The sequence below is a fragment of the Orbicella faveolata genome, unplaced genomic scaffold (assembly GCF_042242905.1).
Source record: "Orbicella faveolata isolate gen_17 unplaced genomic scaffold, um_ofav_v1 contig_1, whole genome shotgun sequence".
NCBI classification, from domain to species: Eukaryota; Metazoa; Cnidaria; class Anthozoa; order Scleractinia; family Merulinidae; genus Orbicella; species Orbicella faveolata.
The window spans coordinates 21,392,844-21,411,871 of NW_028301536.1; the positions used below are offsets into that span (position 1 = coordinate 21,392,844).

The 19,028-nt window shown below is 39.1% G+C and overlaps 3 protein-coding genes and 1 long non-coding RNA gene across 5 annotated transcripts; 1 reads left to right on the plus strand and 3 right to left on the minus strand.

The window, feature by feature from the left end:
- Positions 1-1,139: 1,139 nt before the first annotated feature.
- On the minus strand, positions 1,140-4,649 carry LOC110044785 (adenosine receptor A1-like). The gene has a single exon (XM_089295314.1). It carries the CDS (start codon positions 3,938-3,940, stop codon positions 2,942-2,944), a length of 999 nt encoding a protein of 332 aa, XP_089151440.1. The 5' UTR covers positions 3,941-4,649; the 3' UTR covers positions 1,140-2,941.
- A 451-nt stretch (positions 4,650-5,100) lies between these two features.
- Positions 5,101-7,017, minus strand: LOC149118383 (melatonin receptor type 1A-like). Its single transcript, XM_089295319.1, has one exon. It carries the CDS (start codon positions 6,582-6,584, stop codon positions 5,616-5,618), a length of 969 nt encoding a protein of 322 aa, XP_089151445.1. The 5' UTR covers positions 6,585-7,017; the 3' UTR covers positions 5,101-5,615.
- A 2,301-nt stretch (positions 7,018-9,318) lies between these two features.
- LOC149118384 (uncharacterized) lies at positions 9,319-13,596 on the plus strand. Of its 2 annotated transcripts, none has more exons than XR_016208941.1 (3): positions 9,319-9,489; positions 11,112-11,201; positions 13,001-13,596. It is a non-coding gene; the product is annotated as an uncharacterized LOC149118384 (long non-coding RNA). The 2 variants fall into 2 exon arrangements; XR_016208940.1 differs by lacking the exon at positions 9,319-9,489 and adding an exon at positions 9,973-10,868.
- A 2,558-nt stretch (positions 13,597-16,154) lies between these two features.
- LOC149118385 (adenosine receptor A1-like) lies at positions 16,155-18,938 on the minus strand. The gene has a single exon (XM_089295327.1). It carries the CDS (start codon positions 18,227-18,229, stop codon positions 17,231-17,233), a length of 999 nt encoding a protein of 332 aa, XP_089151453.1. The 5' UTR covers positions 18,230-18,938; the 3' UTR covers positions 16,155-17,230.
- Positions 18,939-19,028: the final 90 nt, after the last annotated feature.

Here is a 19,028-nt window from a genome sequence, read left to right on the forward strand (position 1 = left end):
CCTTTCTCACAGTTATTAAATTATCATCTCAGTTATTCATGTCTGTCATAAATACCTAAAGCCAGGCAGACAACAGTGGCATACAGCGCAAACGAGCCATGGCACAAAGGCCTGGTTACATTTCTGTTCCCTTGAAACGTGACAAAGTCACATGCATCCGGAAACTTTGCCTGTTTTTCTCCGCCCCTTCCAAGGTCTTTTAAAACGAGTGTATCACGGTTTTCTTTTCTAACGTTTTCGGATGCCGTAATTTAGATTGCAATCAAGATTCATAAGGTCTGTTAAGCTAGTTTCCTTCAGACCTCGCCATGGTTTAGTTTCCAACTTATACTTATTTATTGCAATCTCCGTCTAAGATGTAACAGATAAGAACTTGTGAGGCAATATCAGATTATTTAGGGTGTGATGTTCAGCACCGACATATGGTGGTCATGTGCTATGCAGGTACAGGTCCCCACCCCTGCAGCTCACTCCCACTTTGCTAATCAGGACAGATTTCAATTTTACCGCGGTATTTTCCTTCTTTTTCGTTAATTTTGAATTCATTCTGAGACATTAAAGAAGCAAACGTGATAGTTTACTTTTTTACGCCAACGTCTGTAATTTGATACATTTGTTTTCATCGCAAAAATACACAACATAATACTCTTGTTTTCTCGAAAACCCACGAAAGGTGCGCCTGGTTTTTCAATGCAGATGAATAAGACAAAGTTAGATATCTGATGGAAACATGGAACAGACAAGATCGTGTTCTATTATAAATGCAAATTTTCATGTAACCGATAAGCAATGAGAGTGGAATCCCGATTTCTCCAACCCTCATTTTTTCGAACCTGCCGAATCAGAAGTCGTTTCCCTCTCCTCAGTCGAACACTGTAATTTTACCCTCGATTTCTCGAACCAATTTTCCCATGGAGGTTTGAAAAATCGGGATTCTACTGTACTAGTTTATTTATCAAAATAACCGGGGAATGGTAAGCGTGTCTAAAAGTACACACGAATGACCGCGATCGGCCACGAGTGACCATAAATAGCTGCGAATGTCCATGAATGACCAAGAGTGACCATTCATAGTCATTCATGGCCACTGGTTATTCGTGGTGATTCGTCAGTGGTCATTCATTTTTTCTACATATATAATCAGGACCCATAATTTATTATTATTTTCATTATTACGTTACATTCATTTCATCACATTTAAAAGGAGAAACACATGCTGTAAATTACAACCTTACATTACAAACAGCTTGACTCCACGTAGTACTCGAGGCCAATACTCTTACGAAAGCTAAATTACCGATTATCCACTCAAACCAGCCAACTAGTACCCAATCTTCTCATCTATAAGTTCTAAACTAGCGCCCAATCTTCGTAGTAGAATTCGTTTGGACCACGTGACTCTCGTTCTCAGTCAGCTGCCGACTCACTGTGAGCTTCGCCCACCCAACAAATGTGAGTGAAATATATTTTTTCATTGAAAACGACCCCAAATATGGAAAACTAAAATAAAATAAAAACAAAATCGCCCCAAAATATTATCCGCACGCTTAGAGAATGGTACAATTCTCATATACAATGATGGCTAAGCCAATGAAAACTCTTGAATTGCATTATTCAAAGATCAAGTTCTCAATAAACTGATTTATACTTGCTCTACGAGCCTGTTTTCAGGAACTGTAAATACAAAGTGGGAGTATGATAAGAAAGTAAAAAAACATGTGATTGGTTCGATTTCTAAAATCACTTTAAAGTGCCTTTGAAACCCAATCATATTTTGTCTCAGTGACGCTAAAGTTAATTTAAGTTGCCACTATGATAGGAAACTTCAGTGACAAGTCGTGATGTCGCTTCTCTGTAAAAACCGCTTCCGCGTGGGAATAACTGATTTATTTACGTTCTAATCGGCGCATATGTCATGCAACCTTTTGATTGGTGGTACTGCTTTGTTATAAAAGGAAGCAGGTTAAATCAAGAGAAATTGAGGATTTTCTCTCGATCAAATATTTTACTCTTCATTGTAGTATCCTATCTGTACAAGAAAAGAGCATAGATTTTCTTGATCCGTTTCTCTGATGATACGGTACTGTACAGGTAAACAATATACGTCTATTTTGTTTCTCAGGATCACGAACAGCTGTCACAATTAACTAATGAGTGTGGTCCTCCTAATTTGTATCTTCTGAAGTAAATTTCCTGCGTACGCGTTACCAATCCTCTATGTGGGAAACATTTTTGTTGGTCCATGCATGTCAATAGAACGGGAGTGCTGTTGTCATCTTATATTGTAGACTTCCATCGACACAGTTTGTAAGCGCTTGATGCCAGACTAGGGTAAATATTCCTTCCCTGCGAGAATTGTCCACTTGTCTAAGTTTCTCAAACAGACAGGCTGCGTGAGGTTATGCAAACACGATTGTTACATTAAACTGCCTTGTATTTACAAAGCATGCCGTGGCTGAAGTAAAAGCTCATATGTATCTACAGCTCCACGAGCAATGCAAACTTTGGTCTTTTGGCGAATTGTGCCAATGCCTTGACAGGACCAATTTAGCCAACTTAATGACTTAATGTTACCCCCAATACTTAATATTACCCCCATGTTACTTCCCATAAAACTCTTGTCCAGCATAAACTTTCGAGCCGTTCAGAGAAACGCACACTGGTCTCAGTATTTTGTACGCTATGCAAACACTGTACTAGTTTCAATGACACAGGAAATTAGGAACATTTGTCGGAAAGATGCAGGCCCGAAAAAGAAATCGTTTCGATTTTTGTCCCGTTGGCCTCAGATTCAACATTTCAGTCTTGTTAATCCGTCCATACCAACGACCTCGCCTGGTTTCTTTTCCTGTACATTATTGCTAACTTCGATCGCAGTCATTTTTTTTTCAAATCAGCATGTTCATCTGTTGCTGTGTTTTACGATGACAGTAAAAAGCCTCTATACTCTACCAATCGTAACTCTTCGGGACGGAAGAGAATTGCTGTCGGTCATTCCCAACGATTGGTCATCAGGGGATACTTGGTTTGGACTTGCACTTCTTTTCCAAGGTATTCTTGCCAAAACAGCGTCTCTAAAGCTTGGAATTTGCCAGGAATAAAGAAACGGATTGAGCACGGAGTTGAACCAGATGAAAACGTACTGAAGGTCTCGAAACCAATGGATTGTTATGCAGCTACAACTGCGGCAGAAGTTTAAGATGTAGATTATTACACATGAAGGCGTGTAGCAGATGAGATAAGCCGCCAGAATGAGAACGAATGTCTTCGCCAGGCGCTTTTCATGTTCTTGTGCTCGTATTTGAGCGCTGTGTGAATTCATTCCCGATTGGAGTTGCGAAGACATATGAAACTGTGCGTGAAGCTTGCGATAAATTGTGATGTACGAAAAGAAAAAGATCAGCAATGTGGCAACAATAGCTGTATTGGCAAAAACGAAAGCGTATTTTATGAAGCCAATTTGGAAATAGACAGCTAAGGGCAAGCAAATAGAAATAAACCAAATGCAAATCGAGACGGCGACAGCACCACGAGGGGTGATCTTGTTTCTGTAAACGACGGGGTAAGCAACGGCAATGTAGCGATCGATAGCCATTGCTGTAAGACTGAAAGTTGACGCCGTGCAGCATATGAAATATGATATGTGACCCACTGGAAGTACTGGTAAGTTGGGATGATTTGTTAAACCTTCCAGCAGGTGAACATATGTAGATATTGTCAGCACGACAAGTCCGACAATAAGGTCAGCAAAGGCCAAGTTGACCACGAGGCAGTTAAACGCATTTCGGAGCAGTTCTTGTGGTCCTTTGTACACTGCCCAGCAGATTAAGAAGTTTGTCGGCACTGTAAAGAAGAACAGGACGATAGAAATGATCGCCGTGAAGAACGACAGTGATATTGGTGGCGGTACTGCGGAGCAATCTTTCTCGAAAAGTGACATGGCAAGTATGCTTCAATATCTTTCTGGCAGATTACTGACGAATTGTCCACATCTAATTTACCTTTTCAGATGACACGGGGCGGATGCATCGTTCAATTCCAAACCAAACTTCTCGACTGCATTGGCGCAATACCGTATCAGTTTGGCTAAGTCCGTTGTAACTTTGAAAGCCACAAGTTTCGCTTCTTATATACTTCGAGTCCAGCCAAATAACAGGAAATTTCAATAACGTAAAATGTCAGTGTTACTGATTAAAAACAAATATTCAGTGGTTGTATTTGTAAAGACTTCACAATCATTACTTGGCTTTATCAGTTTATGCCAACCTCGTAAGTAACTTAACTGTGGGAGCCAAAACTTGTTTTTGTTGAATCAGCCAGTGTATTAATCGTAACTTTCTGACGCCGTTCCAAGCCCTGTTCCAGGTTATCAGTTGGGGAGTTTTCCAAACGCCAGTTCTGTTGGAGTATTTAAATAGCGTACCGAGTGCGCACGTAACAATATCGGAAGGTAGTATGGGTGAAGATAGGATTCCACTGCTCCATCTAAATACGTTCACGATGTTTCAACGCGATCAGTAGACGAAGATAGCATGAAAAAACGTGTATTCATGAAAACATAAATTTCGATCGAATAACGGTTTCAACGCCTACAGTATCTTTTCGGCATTGTTGCCGCTAAGAATTACGCGTTCTCTTACCATGTTGAGCATAGCATGATTGCTCATTTTCCATTGTGGCTAAGCCAATGAAAACCTTTGAATTGCATTATCCAATAACCCAGTTTTTTAATAATTAATGACATTTTCCACCTTAAAAATAATTTGCATAGTGTGCACCTGTGCTCATATTGGTAAATTTTCCTGTCAAACACATAACTGTTCTTTTGTTCGTGATCGACAATTCGTTGCGAGTTGGGCGTGTTTGGTTGGTGCTGTCATTTTCAAATTGGATCAGACGGTTTTAGCTCGTGGTTGCATTTGGTTGAACTTCCAAATTTTGCTCTCAGGTTCAGCTAACGTAGTTAGTGGTGTAAGGGTAAATCTGTTCTCCACCATCTACCGACTACCTGTAGTCGCTATGTGTAGTCTAAGGAAGAAGTTCACAAATTGTTCTTCGACCTTCGGGGACTTTGCACCAAAAAAAACAATATCACGAATGCATTGATCAACTCGTTTATGTCTAGCTTTACTTAGATTCTAATAACAACTACTTATATTATAGAAAAGAAAAGTTTATCGGAAACTGACAACCAAAACCTAGAGAAATACAATGCCTGGTAAAGAAAAACGTTTACAATCAGTTATTATGGAGCGTTTTCATTCACGTGGCCAGCAGCCATGCAAATTTATCGGAACAAGAGAAAGTGCTTACATAAGAAAAGAGTTGAACTGCCATAGGATTGGTTTAGGACACTGACATGGCCCCTGTTTCATTGTTTTGGGACATAAATATGGACGTCATGTGAAAAAGCGCTATTAAGTACTATCGAGAGGACAATCGTAGACCGGCGGCATAACTTTTGTCCCTCTTTAAAGGTCTAAGGGCTTCACTTCCTCTTGTTTTATCAAATGAATTTATTGCTACTGCTCAGTAAATTTTATGGATTGATGCCATCTATATCTTCATTCCCACAGCCTTGTAAGGCAACATTCTAACTGCGCAAAACGTTAATGCTACTTTACAACTGAAGTTATAGAATTACTAGGATTTTTAGTGTTACGTAGTCCAAGCAATCTGACGTATTCGTCACGGAATACTTTGTTCATGGTCCCGTACACCAGGGGATTTATACAACAACTCGCGAGACCACAAGTTGAGTACATCAAATAGGCACCACGGGGAAGGGCCCACCCTCCAAGAGCCATGTCCACCAAATCTGTTATCATAACTGGAGTCCAACAAATGGCATATGCGAGCACGGTCACTAATAAAGTTCTTGTTAACTTGACTTCTTGTATTGTCATTCTGAGAGGGTCGCTTGTTAGCCCTCGCAGGGTTTGAACATGTCTTCTGTTGGCTCTCAGAGCTAGGAATACTTTCATGTAGAAGTGCTGGACAACAATCGAAGGCAGGACAAGATATATGATGCCGACCTTCGCCGAGAGTGTAAACTCGACGAAACAAATCCCTTTGCCCGGATGAAAAGTATATATATCGCCATTTGCGACGTAAGGAAGTTGAACCGTGGACGCGCACAGCCACACAAGAAGTGCCATTAACTTTGTTCGTCTTACGCTGAATATGGTTCGGTGCCTCGCTGGATGAGCGATGCGAAAATGACGATCAAGTGCCATTAAGGCCATTGTTTGTACCGACGCGCTGCAGAGAAAAGGCACTGCGTAGCCTGTGATTTGACAAAGATAAAAACCACCAAGCCATCGTCCAGTGATCATGGCGGAAAAAGTTATTGGGAATTCGAAGAGCAACATGGCAATGTCTGAGATCGCTAGCGAAGTGATCAATATTCCAGCTGCATTTCGTAGTCTAGGCGTCTTGTAAACAACCAGAAGAACAAGCACATTGCCGGGCACCGCCACAAGAAAAATTAATACGGCGATTGAAGATTCTAAAACGATGGTGGAAGTACTTCTTGAGTTGAGAAGGTGCTCGAGGCGTTCAGGGCCGGAGAAACTCTGATTCATGGCTAAATCGAGCCCAGTTTTGTTGCGCCGGCTCTTGAAGTGTTCGTTTTAAAAATTGCTTGCTTTGCTTTTAACTGATGCGACAATACTTCTTGTTCTATGCGAGTAAGTAGATTTCAAATTAGTCACGGCAAAAACGGAGAGATCCGTAATTAATTTTACCAAGAAATTGCGACAATGATTCCTGAAGCACCCAAAACAAAGGTAATTCAACAAAGCAATTGCTAAGCGGCCCTTAACAAAGAGGTTTAGACTGCGGGGACACTCTAAAATTGTCATGGCATCGCGAGAGGTGTCTCTCCTTTTTTAAATTTTAATCAAGATAAACCGGCTGTTTTCCATAATCACGTTGCTAAAAGTTTTCATGTGTAAATATTTTCTCAATATATTCTCATACGAATGTCCGTGACAGGACCATTTGCCATAATCAATGTAAACATATAGATGAAAAGAGAAAATAAATAAGTAAATGACAAATTGGAGAATTTGGTCGATTGGACCCATGCGACATGGTGTATTCTGAAAAATTAAGGGTACAATCGATTCTCTACTCGAAACACTTGCTGTGAAAACAATTATCTGACGTGGTTTAAAATGTTTCCTGCCGAGGGAGACTATTTAAGGCACCATTAAAGAATTTCGTCTTAGAAGGACGACTATAGTTATAAATGTGTGTTTATTAAACTGATTCGAATGCAGAAATCTGGCCTGAAATGGGCGCCGAGTAATTTTCTCTCAATAAGGTGTCGTTCAGATGAAGACTTTGATCCTTAAGTCATTCCACATGGTAATTTGAGTAAGTTTGCTTTTCCTTAATTGAGAAATCTTCAAAAAACACCTGCAGCAGCGAAAATCTCTCGCCCTGGACAATAACGTCAACCTGCATGCCTACAGCTCAGTGTTTCGAGTAAGGTTGTTCTGCAAAAGCGTAAATAAAATATCTTCCTGTAAATAGAATTTTTTTTTATGCCTTCTCTCACAGCGTTTGATTACCATAATCAAAGTTGCACTGTTCTGGGGCAGGAGCCAATGATAGTTATTTTAACCCCCCTCTGAGGTGCAAGAATTAATCATTAAAATCATTTTAAAAATCGTTAATCATCAAACTTCATGTTTCAATAAAGGCGGCTTTGGACCTTTCACCTATAGCCATGTTTTTTCAATTTGTTGTGCTCATTTGTTGCCCAGTAAAAAGAGCTCAGGCAGCGCAGCAGTGAGGGACTGGGTGCCATCTCGGAGCGGTATACGGAAAGCATAAATTATATGCGTACTATATAATGCTGAAAGATACTTTAGATAGATAGCAGTGGTTTACCGCTGGTCAAATCCAAGTTCGAGTCATTTTTCACGCGTGTTTCAGAACGATAACAAAAGGAATATCGTAAATACGAGTATAATGTATGATGTCAAAACCTTGTTTTCTCTTTGTCCTTTTGCCTGTTAAAAACACGGCCTTTTGCCATTGAATTTGTCAACTGCATGGTGAGCTAGTAAGAATTATCACAACGTGTGGTCATTTGTCTGACTGTCTGGTTTTTTTTTTAAGAATCCAAGCCACACAGGATTTATCCAGTGAAGTTGGTTCTTCGTTGATCTTCGTTATGCCGGTATTCTAACTGAATCCCCCAGTCATTGCCATCTTTCTCCTTTCTTTATCGTATCATCATCCGTCGTCGATGTTTTCTTTGTCATTACTGAAATTGCTACTTTCTGGTGTCCTTTACGTTAAGGGTAACTTTGAAGACTGCGATAATTAGCACTCGGCTATTTGCATAAGTTCGTCATCTGTCAGCTTGGATTTTGTGATATAAGATAAAACATTTTTACTTTCAATCAACCAGCGAGCACTCAAAGCATCAAATTTTTCGTCACGTAAGCCTGACTTTGAGCACGCATTTTACGTGGCCGAAAGACCTCCACCGTGAGCTGCTCCCTTCGATGTTGAGAGATTGCAACGAATAATGTATCGCTTAATAGCTAGTGAAAGCGCAGGACGTTTTGTACCTATCTCCTGCTATATTCTATCAATTATATTCTAAGCAGCTTGAACCATCGCGTTGCATACTCACTGCGATATTTTTTATGAAGATTGGCCTCTTATATATACTACGTGATTTTGAGTGCAATTTGTTCTGAAAAAAAAAAACAACAACAACACGTTCAAATGAACGGATATGAGCCTCTTACATAAAATTGTTGGCGGAAATGTGATAACAAAGATCCTCTTAGAATGAAGTGTATTCAGATAACATTTGATCTTGAACCAGCCCAAATACTGTAATCTGACGTATATCTCAGGCCAGGAGACCATAACATGCGATGGTTCACCTAAGAACTCTAGAGAATCTTCGCGATTTTGACAAGATTCGTACCGTAACTTTTGAAAATAGATCTTCCAAAAACTTCGGACCTCTTTGGTCACTTGGAGTGACACTCGGGAGCCGTTTTGAGATTCTGTGGATTACGTTCGGAAATCTTCGTTGAAAACGATTTTGCACTCTCATCACCCAAAAGTTCTCCTAGCTCTTTCAGTCTTTGACCTCGTTTACCTCATTCGTTTTTTAACCAGACTCCTGCAAATTGAATTAGTAAGAGACAGAAAAAATGTTCAATATTACAGACAAATATTATAATACTTATGATATCAATACGACTGTGATAAATTGCCTGGTGCAGTATTTTTATTACTTAGGGAGTTCAAGAAGGGAGCTAGGCCGAACCTGTGAATTTTTTCCATGCCTCGGCAGCAAAACAAAAAACCTGGGAACAAGGATCATTTCCCGCCTCTTTATCGTGCGTGACTAAGCTGTGCGTGCTGGTTAATCTGTCGTCTTACAGATAAAAATATCCAATTCTTAGATATGATCTTTATTTGATTTGATCTCACGAAAGACACACAGCTCTGGTAAGTAGCAGTAACTTTAAACTTTTGTATTGCTCGACATTGCAAGGGAACTTGCCTCATTCATTCATAAGATTGTACCATTTACCCCTTTTCAATTCCTTGTGTTGGTGTATGTGTTTGGAAGCCGTCACATCGAATTAGTTTCAGTTGGTTACTGAACATAAAAGCCTTCTGCTTTGGGCTGGAGTCTACGTGACTTCTAGATCCATTAACTATCTGTACATTATTCTCTTTTTCCCCTTTTGTGTTCTGTTATCGTTTTGTATTATGCTATCAACAAAGACTGAACATCAGTCGAGAATCAAAAGTATCCTTTTTTCACATATTCGGTCTTTGTTTTTCCACTTACGTTTCTCCTCATTGCATATCCTATTAAGCCTATAGTCATAATTGATCATTAATCCCGCCATTTGTGTTTGATTATATCTTCTATCTCCATTAAACTGATTTGGGCCTCTTACATGAAAAATGATGGCGGAAATGTGATAACACTGAATCGCTTGGAAGTACCTTCAAATGCCAAATTCCATTTCAGTATTGTTGCCTATACTTTCTTTGATATAATCAATCCGTTTTTATCTGAGACCTTCATGCAGTCAGTTTCTGCAATGCCTCCAGACTTTTTTTTTCAATAGAAGGAATTGTTTTAATTGTGGATGTTATTTCTCGGCGTCTTGGAGAAATCGGCAAGTTATTTATATTAACACTTGGGAAATGCCGTGGTTTTTGTGGTTGGTTTTTTTTTTCTGGAGTCGCAATGGAGAGGATCCGGTGTGGAAGTTGAATACTAAGTAGCATTGAAAATGTTTCCCTATCTTTGGCGAATGTTAATTATGCTCATTAGAGTTGCATGTATGGTGTCCGGACTAGCTGTCTGCAAAGCAATAAAACTGATGTCTCTATAAGAATAAAACTCTTTTAGCAAAAATGGCCAAATGGCTGCTGTGACGTCATGCATGTATTTAGCTCAGGTCATTTTTCCCTCGTTTGCCACCAGTTACCAAATTATCTTTCAGTCTTAATTAACGGCTCGATAGACCACATCGCCAGACAATGGCTCTGAACATGGGAATTGCGCCAGTGGTTGGCGTCATAGTGGCAGGTTCTTTAACTATGTGGTGTTGATTGATCAACTTACGACAGTATATTACCATAAGCAACGTTTTGCCATGAAGACGTTACTTTTGTTTTACTGAGGAAATGGTCCTGGAGCTGATGCCACTAATCCCACAAGCAGAATCCTTTTTACAAAAAATAATTATATCTGTTGTGATTGGCCTCCTGGAGCTACATCATAATCCCTGTTAGCCCTTAGAGTAGCAAGCAGACCTTTATTCTGATTCAGCTGTGATATCTTATTCCAATATAATGAGTTTAAGGTAAGAAATGTATCGATTGTCTTTGCTCAAGTTACTGGGATGCTCAACATATGTTACAGTCGTTCGTCGATTCGGCTTTTTTTTTCTTGCGAACGTGCAGTTATGTAGGTCGGCAGATGGATAACTGTTTTAGCCATACCTGCTATTTTTTGTCGCCATATCTCTTAACAATTTATAATTTAATATCTACACAAATGACAAAAAAATCTCTTTTATTCTCCTTGTGCTTCCGCCACCTTGAAGGACTTTTAGGTTTTACCCGAAGAGAATTCAAAGTACTGGAAATAGAAGGAGTTGAACACAAAATGTCTATTATCTCTGGAAATAACACAGGTGAGAATGTTACCTGAATTAATTCTATTTTGTTTTAAATATTTTTTAAAACACTTATCGCGCAAAAAATATTTTATATCGTGTTATATTGAACTGATGTTTAGAATTAACATTTTGAGAAAACAAATAGATAAATAAAGAAATAGTAAAAACTACATATCTGTTATATGTAGTAATAACACAGGCACTGCTGAATTTTCAGTCCGTCGATTCTACTTTATTTGAAAGCGTTGGCATAAAAACTCTTTTAACGCCTCAGTGTTAGTAGTAAACGACCTAAGGAGCTAGGACCTGTTGTCTGATTTACGTGGCAACAACACAGCCTGATGAGAATTCTCACTGATTTGAATCCACTCTACCCGTCAAAAAGCTTATTACAACTCGTAGTTTTTGTATGAATATATTTCTGAAATGTGGTTGCATGAATTGGTTGTTATCACGATTGACTTCTTCTAGAAAAAAACATCCGCGAATTTCCACTCTATCCCCACTGATTGTCAAGAACAATAGCTGCAAAATGATGAATAATTTTTATGCAAACATCTCAAGCTATCGTTGGAATATTGAGAAGAACTTCGGTCTGTCGCGGTGCCACAAGCATGATTAGCCATTAAGTAGTATTTATTTTTAAAATCGTTTGACTTATATCGGTGAGGGGTCGAGACCATTTTTCATGAATATGTGATTTAAAATTGATGGAGGCAAGAGTTATCGCCGTGGTACGTTTGTTATGCGACACCGTGTCACTGAGAATGAGTAACTTGAGTTATCTGCGACAGAACCGCAAGATGGTCATAATGATAGAAGTAGATGCAGCTACAATTTTGGTCAGAATAAAATAAGAAATAACCCCCCCCCCCCCCCCCCCAAAGCGGGCCATTTTTTTCCATCATTGAAATGGGGAGAGGGTTGGTCTTAATTTTTTAATTAAATTGACTATGACTGATTCTCGGTCAGAATGAAATAAGTAATAAAATCACCCCTCTCTCCGAATCAATGATGACAATGATGAAGTCGTGCCTAGACCAAAACGCCCCATTTTTTTTCCATCATTAAAATAGGGGGGAAGGGTGGTCATAATTTGTCATTTAAATTGACCAAGACTGTATTTATAATAATAAATGGTTATATGGTGATATGTAATGTTGCCGTCCCAACATGGTGAAGAATTGCAGAGCGTTCCAGTACACTAGATGGTCCTAGATCCTAGATTTCACTCTTCTTTCTCACCAATTCAAGGCTGTCACTAACGAATCCAAATGCTTCCGAAACCCATTCCTAAACATACACTTACAAAAATTGTCGAACACTTTTAATTACCACTGACTTGTGATCCGTACAAACTGCAAAGACATTTTCAGGGAGAATACCGTGTCACGCCGCTTCAAGCACAGTACATCGGCATATCTCCATAAGACTAATTCCCTTTATAGTAGTAAGCAATCCCTAACGCTAAACACTCAGAGTGTGACGTTGTTAATTGTCTGGCTATAATTAACAGGGGATGCTTTTTGATTTTGTTCGAAGGCGAAACGTTTAGCACCTCTTTTAAAGTTACGTCGCAGTACTACTACAAATCCTTACAATATCGAATGAAAAATATATGCTCAACTTTGCAGTCTTACTTGAGCTACAAGGATCTCTCTTAAATAGCGTAAGTAGTAATCGTTTAGTAAGTAACATTCGCATGTTGCCGCAAAAATGTGTAATTTTTTAAAATAGTGTAAGTAGTAGTCGTATAGCAAGTAAGATATTTGTATGTTGCCGTACAATTATATTATTATTATTTTTTTTTTCAGAGTGGAATTCAAGTGTTGGTAGTGTTTCAATCGGATGCGTCATCCAGCCAGCCATTCCTTCCCTGCGAGAAATGTCCACTTGTCTAAGTTTCTCAAACAGACAGGCCGCGTGAGGTTATGCAAACACGATTGTTACATTAAACTGCCTTGTATTTACAAAGCATGCCGTGGTTGAAGTAAAAGCTCATATGTATCTACAGCTCCACGAGCAATGCAAACTTTTGTCTTTTGGCGAATTGTGCCAATGCCTTGACAGGACCAATTTAGCCAACTTAATGACTTAATATTACCCCCAAAACTTAATATTACCCCCATGTTGTTGAAGACCTAAATGTAATAACTGACCTTAAATGTAATAAACTCCTAAATGTAATAACATTTGGCCTTAAATGTAATAAACTCCTAAATGTAATAACATTTGGCCTTAAATGTAATAACACCTAAGTGTGACAACATTTGGACTTAAATGAGATGGTTTATAATCACGTCATCATTGACGTCATCAAAGGCGTCATTAATCAACTCACTGTTATTGCATAAACCACGTGATCTGTTGCACCATCTGTCATCTCATTAAAAGGGTTCTTTTATCGCAACGAGTAACATGTGTTTTCGGGTTCATAAATGTCGTCTGGTAACACAGAAGGCTTCCTGTTTCCTTGTGAATTTACACGATCATCTAAGGCCACGGAACTATGCAAAAATAATGCCAATGCAACTGCTATAGCGAAAGCGGTATAACCCATGTTGAATCAAATAGAAAGACTCATTACTCTTAGCTAATTGAAGCAAAATGACGGTATTCAGCACGTGCGCTTTTTCAGACAGATATCAATTAAGAGTCTGGACATCCAATGTACATTTGTGATCTTTGAAGATAACCGGCGAGCGGCCTGCGATCGGCGAGTTGGTGTTCTTTTTTAAATTATGAAAGTAATTTTCTTTAATAATATTTTCACAATGTTATTTTATGTTAATTATAATTGCAACTGTGAAACATTTGTTGAGTATGTAAGTGTTTGATCAAACTCAATTTGCTGTATTATCCGACTTGTTCATTTTAGTAAAACAAGGATTACTGATAAGTGGTGATAAGGATAACAGGGATAACATCTTATCTCCTGATATCGGAAACTAATTAACTCGCACTTTTGGTCCTTGGATAGCGCTCTTCACTTTGCATTTCAAGACAGGCAAAATGTTTGTCGAGTTTGGATGCAGTGTCCAATTATGTTAATCAAACGCAATCATTAAAGCAGGAATTCTTTGTTAAACAGTTTTTCAAACCTACAGTTTGGAAATGCTTCGTCATTTGCGAAATATTACCCCATGGGGCATAATACAATTGAACTTTTAAAGAAAAAGCAGATTCACATCGGTAGGTTGGAAAACCAGGAATTCGGAATTCGGAATTCGGAATTTTATTAAAAAAAATAAAAAAATAAATTAAAAAAATAAATAAAAAAAAAAAGAGATAATCAGAGCCAGGGTCGCATGTTTTCTGCACGATCTAGTACAGTAGTACACTTACCAACTAAAAACGATCTTTCCTTGTCCGCGTCTTCAGTGCAAGATCAACTTGATCGCCACATTGCAATTCACATATGGGAGAAAGCTGGGCGACTTCTTTCACGAGAGGATACCATTCTTCCAGCCCCATCTAGAGATAATTCTTTAAAAGCATTCTCGGTGTTATCAGAATTTGGTGACGCGCCAAACTTTGTTCAAGTTTCCAGCAATGGGAAAATAACTTGCACGTGCAAAAACTTCAAACCTAAAAAGATTTGCGCGCATGTTGTTAGTGTCGCCGAAAAACAAAACAGTTTGAACGAATTTGTCAAGTGGTATCTGAAACAAAAGATACCTAACAACTTAACAGCTGTTGCCACGCTAGATGTAAACGTAAAAGCTTCCGGAAGGAAGCCGAGCGCCCCAAGACGTCGAAGGCCAGCAAAAACTGACGTTCAAATATATAGCTCTTCTTTGCCGCCAAGTTCCCTGTCTGTATCAAGCACACCTCATCTTCCTCAAATACAAATCACAGCCGACCAAGGACCATCGTGCAGCGTCTCGTTATCATCGGCCTCGTTACATCCACCCATACGACCCTCTTTATCGGTTCCTACAGCTCCCCCCGTACAACATTCTGGGCTTACTCAATCTTGCAGATATCCGCCACCCACTTATCCATATTTAAATTCACTACCTATTCAAACCGCATCCGTTAATCCACATGTCGCTGTACCTCCAGGTTTTCCACTACCACCAAAACCTCCCATTCCACCCAGTCACCACCCATACTTTTTAACAAAACTCAAAGGAAACATTGCGCGCTGTAAAGGGTGTGAGGGTTTCTTTCGTAAGGATTTACCGGAAAACACTATCGACTCTGTTGCCGTAATTGGGCGGAAAGAGAGTGACTGGTATCCATTTGTTTATGAAGATGGATCAAAGTGCTGGAGAATGTCAAGAGTTCAAAACCACTACTACCACATAAACTTGCCCTGTCTGAAGAACCGTAACCACGACTTCACAATATCTCACTTAACATCTTTGTTAAGCAGGATGGAGGGAGGACTTATTATTTCTAATGCCATGGCACAAGAGCTATGGGAGAGATTCGGAGAAACGATATTTCAATAGCGTGACAGCCAGCTTAACTATTTAGGATTGCGTTACTAATATAGGCCGCTAGGAATAATTGAAGACAAGAAAACTCAATGTACAATATACTACCATGCAAAGAAAGAACAATTAAACCTTTTTTAAAAAAAGCCAATGTTCCGAATTCCAATCACTATGCCTTCTCGTCCAAATTCATAACTTCTTTAACAAAGCTTCAAATCTCTTGTGTGACACACCTTTTACTCAGAAACAAAGAACAAAGTACAGGGAATGTGAGGGTGTTTCTTGTTAAGGTTTTTTCTTGTTTTCTGTATATTTTTTTATAACTTAAAAGTAAGGTATTGCGTGACCACATATCGTGACTCAACTGCAACCGTCTGATTGTCAAGCCGCAAGAGTCCAGAGTTCAGATTCTAGGTTTTATTATAACTTTAAATTAATAATTTATTTTTTCTTTACATTTATTAATTATTATTATTATTTATTATTATTATTATTATTATTACTATTATTATTATTATTATTATCATTATTTATTTTTTTATTTTTTTTTAATAAAATTCCGAATTCCGAATTCCGGGTTTTCCAACCTACCGATTCACATCATCCTACTGGGAAAATTGTAAACGACCAAAATATCGGACTCTGAGACCTTTTTTTCCAGACACAGTTACGTATATAAAAAAAGGAGACAGATTGAAGGATCGAACTATCCAGACTCGCTGTGTGTGGTCTCACAAGAGAGCCAAATCGAGATATAAAAGGCATTTAAACCATGAAACGACAACAGCTATTTCAAATGCACCTTGCGTCGCGTCCTGGTGACGTTGTCATCACGGCATCCGGTACCACTGTGATAGTTTTGTCTGGAATTGTTGTTTGGACTGATCAGGTTGTGCTTCAAGAACGGACTGATAAATCGCTGGCGTCTTGAAAATATTTTCTGCGGAACTATATTGGTTAACAAGTAGATTTAGAAACAAAAACGTCACGCTATTACCAACCTATCGAAATTTGTTTGTATGAGAAGGAATTTAAAGGCTGGAATAAGGATTCCCGCTTACAGGGATTGTGTGTAGTGTCACGTGATTATTTTACTAAACAACGAGGTGGTTACGTCAATGATGACGTTTGTGTAACGTTGTTTCATTTAAGTCCAAATGTTGTCACACTTTGGAGTTTATTACATTTAAGGCCAAATGTTATTACATTTAGGAGTTTATTACATTTAAGGTCAGTTATTACATTTAGGTCTTCAACACATGTTACTTCCCATAAAACTCTTGTCCAGCATAAACTTTCGAGCCGTTCAGAGAAACGCACACTGGTCTCAGTATTTTGTACGTTATGCAAACACTGTACTAGTTTCAATGACACAGGAAATTAGAAACATTTGTCGGAAAGATGCAGGCCCGAGAAAGAAATCGTTTCGATTTTTGTCCCGTTGGCCTCAGATTCAACATTTCAGTCTTGTTAATCCGTCCATACCAACGACCTCGCCTGATTTCTTTTCCTGTACATTATTGCTAACTTCGATCGCAGTCATTTTTTTTCAAATCAGCATGTTCATCTGTTGCTGTGTTTTACGATGACAGTAAAAAGCCTCTATACTCTACCAATCGTAACTCTTCGGGACGGAAGAGAATTGCTGTCGGTCATTCCCAACGATTGGTCATCAGGGGATACTTGGTTTGGACTTGCACTTCTTTTCCAAGGTATTCTTGCCAAAACAGCGTCTCTAAAGCTTGGAATTTGCCAGGAATAAAGAAACGGATTGAGCACGGAGTTGAACCAGATGAAAACGTACTGAAGGTCTCGAAACCAATGGATTGTTATGCAGCTACAACTGCGGCAGAAGTTTAAGATGTAGATTATTACACATGAAGGCGTGTAGCAGATGAGATAAGCCGCCAGAATGAGAACGAATGTCTTCGCCAGGCGCTTTTCATGTTCTTGTGCTCGTATTTGAGCGCTGTGTGAATTCATTCCCGATTGGAGTTGCGAAGACATATGAAACTGTGCGTGAAGCTTGCGATAAATTGTGATGTACGAAAAGAAAAAGATCAGCAATGTGGCAACAATAGCTGTATTGGCAAAAACGAAAGCGTATTTTATGAAGCCAATTTGGAAATAGACAGCTAAGGGCAAGCAAATAGAAATAAACCAAATGCAAATCGAGACGGCGACAGCACCACGAGGGGTGATCTTGTTTCTGTAAACGACGGGGTAAGCAACGGCAATGTAGCGATCGATAGCCATTGCTGTAAGACTGAAAGTTGACGCCGTGCAGCATATGAAATATGATATGTGACCCACTGGAAGTACTGGTAAGTTGGGATGATTTGTTAAACCTTCCAGCAGGTGAACATATGTAGATATTGTCAGCACGACAAGTCCGACAATAAGGTCAGCAAAGGCCAAGTTGACCACGAGGCAGTTAAACGCATTTCGGAGCAGTTCTTGTGGTCCTTTGTACACTGCCCAGCAGATTAAGAAGTTTGTCGGCACTGTAAAGAAGAACAGGACGATAGAAATGATCGCCGTGAAGAACGACAGTGATATTGGTGGCGGTACTGCGGAGCAATCTTTCTCGAAAAGTGACATGGCAAGTATGCTTCAATATCTTTCTGGCAGATTACTGACGAATTGTCCACATCTAATTTACCTTTTCAGATGACACGGGGCGGATGCATCGTTCAATTCCAAACCAAACTTCTCGACTGCATTGGCGCAATACCGTATCAGTTTGGCTAAGTCCGTTGTAACTTTGAAAGCCACAAGTTTCGCTTCTTATATACTTCGAGTCCAGCCAAATAACAGGAAATTTCAATAACGTAAAATGTCAGTGTTACTGATTAAAAACAAATATTCAGTGGTTGTATTTGTAAAGACTTCACAATCATTACTTGGCTTTATCAGTTTATGCCAACCTCGTAAGTAACTTAACTGTGGGAGCCAAAACTTGTTTTTGTTGAATCAGCCAGTGTATTAATCGTAACTTTCTGACGCCGTTCCAAGCCCTGTTCCAGGTTATCAGTTGGGGAGTTTTCCAAACGCCAGTTCTGTTGGAGTATTTAAATAGCGTACCGAGTGCGCACGTAACAATATCGGAAGGTAGTATGGGTGAAGATAGGATTCCACTGCTCCATCTAAATACGTTCACGATGTTTCAACGCGATCAGTAGACGAAGATAGCATGAAAAAACGTGTATTCATGAAAACATAAATTTCGATCGAATAACGGTTTCAACGCCTACAGTATCTTTTCGGCATTGTTGCCGCTAAGAATTACGCGTTCTCTTACCATGTTGAGCATAGCATGATTGCTCATTTTCCATTGTGGCTAAGCCAATGAAAACCTTTGAATTGCATTATCCAATAACCCAGTTTTTTTTAATAATTA

Bases quoted from the DNA above. Each gene is read 5' to 3' on its own strand.
- LOC110044785 (XM_089295314.1), bottom strand. From the start codon at position 3,940: ATGTCACTTTTCGAGAAAGATTGCTCCGCAGTACCGCCACCAATATCA.
- LOC149118383 (XM_089295319.1), bottom strand. From the start codon at position 6,584: ATGAATCAGAGTTTCTCCGGCCCTGAACGCCTCGAGCACCTTCTCAAC.
- LOC149118385 (XM_089295327.1), bottom strand. From the start codon at position 18,229: ATGTCACTTTTCGAGAAAGATTGCTCCGCAGTACCGCCACCAATATCA.